General features: G+C 36.1%; 1 protein-coding gene across 1 annotated transcript in view; it reads left to right on the top strand.

Moving 5' to 3' along the window:
* The window catches only part of WDR47 (WD repeat domain 47), a 27,854-nt gene that overhangs the window by 3,067 nt on the left and 15,135 nt on the right, over positions 1–9,652 (top strand). Inside the window, exons 3-6 of the mRNA XM_012730025.1 lie at positions 2,585–2,669; positions 3,708–4,510; positions 6,058–6,181; positions 6,644–6,822. Coding sequence (XP_012585479.1) covers positions 2,585–2,669; positions 3,708–4,510; positions 6,058–6,181; positions 6,644–6,822 — 1,191 coding nt within the window. The remainder of the gene's footprint in view (positions 1–2,584; positions 2,670–3,707; positions 4,511–6,057; positions 6,182–6,643; positions 6,823–9,652) is intronic.

Consider the following 9,652-nt stretch of genomic DNA (forward strand, 5'->3'; position numbering starts at 1 on the left):
TGGTGATGGGAAACCCGCGGGGATTACAATTGAGATGGAAAAAAAAATGTGCAAAATGATGTAAAAATAAACTTTGTAATAAAAAAAAAAATAAAAAAAAAGTCTCAGCATTATGAAGCTATCCACAGCCACTGTAGCACAAGTTCAATCCCCTGCCAGCGAGCCTGACCCACATGGCACAGCAGACCTCTCCTGTCTCGCCAGCTTTTCTCCTCAACAGTGTCTTTCTGTCGATCTGCCTGTTCTGCTCCCCATTCTGTCTCTGAATCCTCTCACCCCTATACCCCTGGCCTATACCCCAGTTCTTATATGCATAAATCAATAAAGATAGATCTTAAAACAAAATGTTGCAAGGTCCATAGTGCTGGGACTTAACCCCTTGTGCCACCAGAGAGGGCCCTCAAACTATTTTTTTTAATACTTAATTTCTTTATTTGTATATATTTTATATCAGGTGTAGTCCCCATAGAATTCCCACCACCAATTTACCCATGCACTGTCACCTTAGTTCTTTGTGCTCTTTCTGCCCCCATTTTGTACCCTCTCTCTCCCCCCTCTAATAAGCAGTTAACTTTGTTAGACTCAGAATGCAAACTGTATCACCCCTGGTGAACAGGAGCTTCAGTCTCTGCTGTTGTTTAGCTTCCACCTGTGCTTTCCTTGGGCTCCTTGGTGCTTCCCTTGTGTCTCTACAGACAGCCAAAAATTTATGAACAGTTCATACACTAGACTTTGGTGTATTTCTCATTGTGGCTCACTTCTTTGTGGATGCCTCATACCATGTCTATCCCTGATTTTCTGCTCTGGCAAGCCAAAACTTTTGGCCAACTTCTCACAACTATGAGATTGCAATATTCTGCTTGAGATCTAGCTCATACGGTGTGGAATGGGAGTGTCCTTTACTGGGAAGACTTGTACCTTGAATCTCGCCCTCTGAAGTTTCCTCTTTTCAAGGATTGGTTTGTCTGCAATTGTACCAGCTTTAAGTGGTTCTTCAGTGCTTTCAAATATGTTTTCTCTTGTATCTAGTGTTCACAATTGTTATTTGCAGATGATTAGATATATACTCTACTGTTACTTCAAGTGAACACTCATATTATTTTTTGTTTCTCCATTTATACCATGCTACAAAAAACCTTTCTGTTTTTTGTATATTCTTCATTTCTCTGGAATACGATCCCTTTCACCATCTTCTTCCTTTAAATAGCATGTTCCTGATCATCTGCCAAGAGTTAGTTTTTACAAGATTTTCCTTTTACTTCTCATCCCTTCAGATAGCATTAGTTTCACACTCCTTTGAGGCCTCGTTGAAGGTCTGAGACACTGCACATATTTCATTCACTTTTTAGATGACTCTGAAGGCAGGGATTATATTAGCTTGAACACATACCTGTTACTACAACAGTAGTTCTAAGAATGACTGTATCTTTATTATTCTTTTAGTCCTTAGATATATACTATTCCTTTAAAGTTCTTTAAGGCATCAAACATTGTTTGACTGGTAGTCACATCATGTAGGTTCTTTGCTTTTCCTCCCCCTCTGTCAAAAATTCCTGTAAAAAAGCTTTAAGTTTCTAGTTACTTTATTACTTTTTAAAAGTGTCATTTATTTTTTCCTACTCTTTCAGCACTGTTTTTTTTTATATTTCTCATGTTTAAAAAGAAGAAAGTGTATATTTGAGGAAAACAAAGCACTTTGAATATAAATGATTTTGATTACATACTATGTGACATTTGACATCTTCCATAAAAACTTGATTTTTATTAGATCCTCTCTGGTGGTGCAAGGGTTAATGTCTCCGTGCTATGAAGCTATAGCCAGTGTGAGTTTCATCCCCAGCCAGGGAGCTGGCCCACATGGCTGAGCAGACCTCTCCTGTCTTGCCTACTGCTTCCCTCAGCAGTGTGTTTTAGTACATCTGCCTGTTCTGTTCCCCACTTTGTCTGTGGTGGGGGTCCTCTCACCCCCCCCCACACCTCTGGCCTATACCCCATAAATAAATAAAAATAAATCTTAAAAAAACTTGATTTTTGTTAAGAATTAATATTGGAAATAGAAATCCTTCCTTTGAGAATTGTGATTACTTGTTACTGAAAATATCTATGGCTTAAATGTGATGAGAGGATTAGTAAAATATCTTAAGAATTTTCTGACTTTGGGCCCTCCCTGGTGGGCGCAACAGGTTAAAACACAACACTGTGAAACTATCCACAGTCACTGCAGCATGAGTTCGATCCCTGGCCAGAGAGGAAACCCACAAGGTGTGACAGACCTCTCTTGTTTCACCCACTGCTCCGCTCAGAGTGTTTCAATAGATCCACCTGTTATGCTCCCTACTTGGCCTGTAGTGAATCCTCTCATCCCAACATCTCTGGCCTGTACTTCATTTCTTGTGTGTATAAATAAATAAATCTTAAAAAAAATTTTTTTTTCTGACTTTGGAGAATTAATTTTTTTAAAAAGTCCTTTTTGGAGAAATAATCACCTATTTTACTTCAGGAACTTGAGTTTCATTTCCAGTCTTTAACATTACTGTCATTCAACTTTGTATCATTTTAATATTTAATATTTTATTTTTCACAGGTTTCGGTATATTATCCTGAAACAGAAGTTTTTAGAAGCTTTATGTGTTAACAATGCAATGTCAGCAGAAGATGAACCCCAGCATGTAAGATTTTTATTCCTGAAGGTTTGCGCCATAGTCTTGTTTCAGTCATAAGTATTCTATTAAGAAAAAAAGAAAAAAGATTAGTGTTGTGACATTTCAGTGTCTTTATGATCTAAGATGGGACAAAATTTGCTCTTTTGCAGATGTTGTGCTTTCAAACTTGCTTCCAAATTTGTTCTTTAATTAGGTAATACAAGAGTGGATGATTAATAGGTGATGTGTTCACATTTATTATTTAAGATGATTTAGGTAGCAGTAGGTATATAACTTGAAGATTCTACATCATTGCTTTTTTTCTTACAATAGAAGTAGATTATTATGCTTACGTCTCTTTCTGTCTTTTTAGTATTTTCTTTGATCTAGTGGTTGTTTTTGATAAAATATTCTTATGACAATTTGAATTTAATGATTTTTTATTAGAATTATTTTACAATTTTATTAGCTTTGTTACAACCACAACTGAGGAAACTTTTATTAAATGTCAATGCATGTTCATTGGAGTAAACCTAAAGGATATTACAGTGGGGACTTTCATCTATAATGTAGAGATGCTGCCAGATGATGAGGTTCAAAGGTGGGAAAAACCACTGGAATGTTAGTCAAAAGACCTAATTCTTTTTCTGTGTCACTATCCAACTGGATTAACTTGTTAAATCTGTACCCTCTTCCTCCCCCGTATATAAGATATAGAAATTGGACTATGCAAGCACTAAGGTTCCTCATATGACTAAGAGCTTATGATTCTAAGATAGTATTCACCGTACAAGTTGTTGTAATTTGTCTCTCAGCTGAGTTTCTTTTTGTCCTCCTGTTTTTGTAGCAAACGAGCAATAGATAACTCTCTTCTTGATTTGTTTTCTTTTCCTACACAAATTGGTCCTAAGGCAAGTTTGCGTTTGAGAATCATTCTTTTGTTTTTTAGCTTTGTGTTTTGAAATTGTTTCTGAAACTTTGTGAAATATTTTTGTGTTTGAATAAATATTCTCATTGAGTTGGTATCTCAGCATTCTCTAGAGTGATCACATATTTTTCTTACAGTTGGAATTTACCATGCAAGAAGCTGTGCAATGTTTGCATGCCTTAGAAGAGTACTGTCCTTCTAAAGATGATTATAGCAAGCTCTGTTTGCTTTTGACTTTGCCTCGTCTGACCAATCATGCTGAATTTAAGGATTGGAATCCCAGCACTGCACGAGTCCACTGTTTTGAAGAGGCTTGTGTCATGGTTGCAGAATTCATCCCTGCTGATAGGAAGCTAAGTGAGGCTGGTTTTAAAGCAAGTAACAATCGTTTATTTCAGCTTGTGATGAAGGGCCTGCTTTATGAATGTTGTGTAGAATTTTGTCAAAGTAAAGCAACTGGAGAAGAAATTACAGAAAGTGAAGTACTTCTTGGCATTGACCTCTTATGTGGTAATGGTTGTGATGATTTGGATCTGAGTCTATTGTCATGGCTTCAGAACCTTCCATCTTCTGTCTTCTCTTGTGCTTTTGAACAGAAAATGCTTAATATTCATGTTGACAAACTTCTGAAGCCCACAAAAGCTGCATATGCTGATCTTTTGACTCCTCTTATCAGCAAACTTTCTCCCTATCCATCGTCTCCCATGAGAAGGCCCCAGTCAGCAGATGCATATATGACCCGCTCTCTGAATCCTGCTCTGGATGGCCTCACTTGTGGACTAACCAGTCATGATAAGAGAATTTCAGACCTTGGAAACAAAACTTCTCCAATGTCGCATTCCTTTGCTAACTTCCATTATCCAGGGGTTCAGAATCTGAGTAGAAGTCTCATGCTTGAGAATACAGAATGTCACAGTATTTATGAAGAATCCCCTGAACGGTAAGTATTTACTCTTAAAAATTAGAAGATCCTCACAATAAGTTACCTCACACACTGGATAATTTAATTAGTGTGCATACTTCTTTTAATGTTCAAGTTTCTTTCATTGTGAGTTAGCCCTTAAAACTTTACCAAAATTTAAAAAAATAAAATTTAATTGAGGTAACACTAGTAGTAATACATGTGTTGTAGCTGAGCAATAGTAATAACCCAGAAATCTTGTGTCATGCCCCTGCAAAACTTAGAAGACAAAGTAATGAGGAATAATGAAAGAATATGGTCTTTGCAGTCAAACTTGGGTTTGGATAAATTTGCCATTTACTAGCTATGTGACCTTGGATAGTTACCTAATCTTTCTGCACCTTAATTACTCTCTCTATAAAAGTGAGATAAACATCCTAGCAGAGTGGCAAGTAGGTGATTGGTAATAAATAAATATAAATGTCTTCCCTTTGGTGCTCATCCCCTTGGTAAGTACAGTTTGTCAAAGGGATTTTTAATAAAATGCTCTGGGATAGTTATTATGCCATGAATAAAGTATTAAAATTTAACTTGGAGAAAGTTTACCTTATTTGAAAAAACAATTTAAATGTAATTTAAAAATATTGAAAAGCCTGCTTGGATTAATTATAATATCGATGCCACATGAAGAGATACCTGTGGTGGTACATTTTTGAAGTAGGTGTTTTAGTGTGTATTCATGTAACACCATGCTGCATGCTGGGGATCAATACTGAGTTACTGTGATAAAAATACGAGAAAACACAATGGTTTATAAAGGAGTGTATGGATTTTAGAGAATCCAAAAAATACCTCAAAAGATAAATCAGTTGAAATTTGTAAGTTTTAGCTATTCAGTATGACGGCCTCAAAATTAAATGGCAAACGAAGTGTTCTTAGGCCTGGGCCAGTACTGCATCTGGAGTCTGAAGATCTGGATCAAGTCCTACTTTTATTCATTAGAAAGATCATTGTTTTTTGAGTCTGTTTCTTCATCTTTGAAGTGGAACTTGAAACCTATTTCATAGGTTATTGTGCAAATTAAATGAAATTATGTCAGTGATGTGTAAATTGAAAAATTAAATGTTACTTGTTGAAGGTTGCTTTATTCTATCTCAATGTAATTAATACCATCTACAGGTTCTGCTTTATGAACATAAAATGAGGCTTTATATGGTCATCGGCTGCTTACAGTTCTGTCTGGCAACCGAAACTTCGCAGGTCTTTTCTACCTCTTACTCTGGGTGCCTCCTTGCTTAATAACCTGGTAATCTTCCATTAAAAGCACATTCTATTTAAAAAGACAATAAACAACAACAGCAACAAAACCCTTTATATAGTGTTCTTAATAGAAAAAAAGAAAGAATCAGTTTTGGTACATTTCATAAATGAATGTGTGAGAATAAATAGCTGTGAATAATATTTATATGAATACAATTTATATAAATAATATGCTAAATATTCATTGTTTTAAATTAAAATTTTTCTAGCTGAAATATATTTTCCTCTACCCTCAACTCTTATTTTTTTCCCCACCTTTTTGAAAGAAGTGATACACCTGTTGAGACACAGAGGCCTATTAGTGAAGTCCAGGGCCAGAGTTCAGTTTCAGAAAAAGAGCCTGCAAATGGAGCCCAGGATCCAGGACCCGCTAAGCAAGAAAAAAATGAGGTAAAAATGAGGCAGTTTATTAGCTGTATTGCCTTTTAGAGTTACTCTTCTTGTAAGAGGTAGTTGTGTTGCTTGGATAGAATTTAAAAGGATTTTTCTAATATTTGAGAGCAGGAGAGAGAATATCTAGATTTTATTATGGCTGACTTAATTTCTCCCCTCTTTCTAGAGAATACATGGAGTTTTTAGTTGTAGTTGTATATTTGGAGCATTTAAACAGGTTATAATAGAAAAGACTACAGTTTAAATATTAATACTATATATTTCAGAACTCCGGTAATTGCATATTATATTGTGCATCATGGACAGTTGGTATATTGTTTTTCAAAGAGCAATATGTAAAGTATTTCCTAATTGTTAAGTAGTTACTTGTTTATTTTTATTCAGCATATATAGCAGTAACTATTAAGGACATGAATTCAATCATAGTCTACTCAAATATATATTTTTTCTATTTTTAAGCTTCGAGACTCAACAGAACAATTTCAAGAATATTATCGGCAAAGATTACGCTTTCAACAACACTTAGAGCAGAAGGAGCAACAGCGGCAGATGTACCAACAGATGCTGCTCGAAGGCGGTGTCAGTCAGGAAGATGGTCCTGATCAGCAGCAGAATCTTACTGAGCAATTCCTTAATAGGTGGGTTCTAGTCATTTTTTAAAGATGTAACGGATTATATGAAAAGTTAAAAGCATATGACAACTGCTACTTTCTGTGAAACTTTAAAGATTTATTTATTTTTGTTTATATAACTGGGGTACAGGCCAGAGGTGTGGTGGGTGAGATGATTCCCCAGACAGAGTGGGGAGCAGAACAGGCAGATGGACTGAAATACACTGCTGAGGGGAGCAGCTGGCAGGCCAGGAGAGGTCTGCCAAGCCATGTGGGTCAGCTCCCTGGCCGGGGACCGAACTGACCTTGTGCTGCAGTGGCTTCGGAGAGCCTCATAATACGCGCCTTAATCCGTTGCACCACCAGGGAGAGCCCGAAACTTTCAGGCTTTTTGTGTTCCAAGTAATACATAGTTAACATAATATTTTCTAGTCAAAGCTTTCTGACTGATTGTCTAATTTTGTTTTTCCCTTTAAAAAGCTTTTCACATGAATTCCAAGAGCAGGAGAATGTGTTGCTTTGAAGCATAGGCTGGAAATAGACTGCCAGGTAGATCCAGCTCTGTCTCAGAGTAGCTGAGCACATGGAGTTATTTAGGTTCTCTGCCTTTTTCTTGATCTACTTCAAAGGGTGGTCATGAATACTAAATGAATTAAACTATATAAAGTATTAGAACAGTACTCAACACATAGTAAGCATTATATATATATATATATATGTATAATATATATATTATGATTTATTTGTTTTTAAATATTTATTTATGCATACAGAAATGGGGTACAGGCCAGAGGTGCAGGGGCTGCTAGAGGATTTACCAAAATCAGAGTGGGGAGCAGAACAGGCAGATTGACAAAGTACACTGCTGAGGGAAGCAGCCAGTGAGACAGAAGAGGGCTGTTGCACCAGGTGGATCACCTCCAGGGTGGGCATTGAACTCACAGTGAAGTAAGGCACAGTTTGGCTTAGTTTCACAGTGATGCACTCCAACCCACTGCACCACCAGGGTGGGTCGATTTATTTATGCATTCAAGAACTGGGATACAGGCCAGAGGTGCAGGGACAGTGAGAGGATGCACCAGACAGAGCAGGGAGCACAATAGGCAGATCAATGAAATATACTGCAGAGGGGGCAGCTGGGAGTCAGGAGAGGTCTGCTCCACCACATGAGTCACCTCCCTGGCAGGGGATTGAACTGGTGCTGAGCAGCTTTAGCTTCTTAGTGCTGTGCTTTAACCTGCTGTGCCACCAGGGAGGGCCCAGTAAGCACTATATTAAGTGTGAGGTGTTGTTTTGTTATTTTGAGTGCTTTAGCTTTCAGATTCTTTTGAAATCAGTGTATTTACATATTTTAAATAATTTCTGCCAAGACTGTATAAAATCACATTATTTTCGTTATAGAAGGTGTGTGTGTGTATATATATATATCATCCTTTTTTTTTAAAATCAATAAACCAGAATATATGTGTATTTAAGTGAGGTAGGGTTGTTGGAAGATCAGATGAGTTTACATAAAATAGGAAGTGTGCCCATTATCCTGCTGTCATGATATGATGATGCCGTGGTGACTTTCTTTACTTAGTTCACAAACATTGGAAGTACTTTGTTTAACACTCAGATTTGTAGAAGCCTGTGAACTTGAAATTGACCTTATCTTCAAACCTTATCTCAAGGAATGTTTATAGGGCAATAGAAGGAGTCTGAGTAAATCTCTGAACTTTCAGTTTGAAGATTTTTTTCTTATCACCTCCAATAAAAGGTTTGTCAGAATTAACCTAATTTGATGAATTGCCACTTTTTGCTTGTCTTCTTCATATACATAAAAATTGTGGTTTGCAATTTGACTTTCTGACCATTTCATTTTTCAGTGTAAACAGATATCTAGTGTTAGTTAGAAGACACTGTGGCAAGGGTCTATATGACCTCAGTAATTGTAGGGATGTCCTTCCTCAGGAGAAAGTTAAAGCCATTAAGATGGCTTATCCTTTCTTTAAACAGTCATAAATTAGAATTCAAGTTCTCTCTTGTACCTTAGATTCAGTGAGAGCATATTTATTGTTTATCAGATGTTGTCAAATGTTTTTGGAGATCATAATTTAAAATCACTAAAAGGTAAAGTGTATTATAAAAATCCTTGGGATAACCAGGTCTGCTGTGAATATGAATGAATGTTTATCCTAACCTTTTGTAAATTAGTTTCACATGAATTGTCTATTCCCTTATTTTTTTCGTATCTATGCTGTTTTCTAGCCCCGTAATATTTTAAATAATTTCTTATTATACCCTTTCTTGTAGACCCTTGGTTTTGCATATCTGAAGCCTGTCCAAGACTTCAGAATACTTAACCAAGGACAAATTGAATAGAGCTGGGATTTATAAATTGAAATCCATAGTTTGAATATATAGTATATAGTCAGAATAGTTTCCAGATTTAAAATTTGCTTCTTTTTTCTAAAAAACCAAACAGGAGTCATAGATAAAGATCTTATTGAAAATATCAGCAACATAATGGAATTTTAATTAACTACATGACTACTTTATACTTCCTGATATTTTTGTTTCTATTAATACTGATTGGCACTTAGAGGCATATTCTGTGCTTCCCTGCCCTCCCCACTTTTAGAGACAAATGCTATGCTAACACTTTAGACTTTTTACTTAAGTAGGTATTTCCCAAAATTACTTGACATAAGACTTTCTCTGTGGGAAATATTTCACAGTATTAGTGTTTATACAAGATAATTTGGGAAATGCTGCCTGATAAATTAACTGTTAGCTATTGGTAATGGCTGTCAGTGTCATTTAGGTTAATTGATTATAATGTTGAACTACTCTTTCAAAGTTGTTTTTTTTTTTT

Source organism: Condylura cristata, unplaced genomic scaffold (genome assembly GCF_000260355.1).
Source record: "Condylura cristata isolate star-nosed mole 26May11 unplaced genomic scaffold, ConCri1.0 scaffold00026, whole genome shotgun sequence".
NCBI lineage: Eukaryota > Metazoa > Chordata > Mammalia > Eulipotyphla > Talpidae > Condylura > Condylura cristata.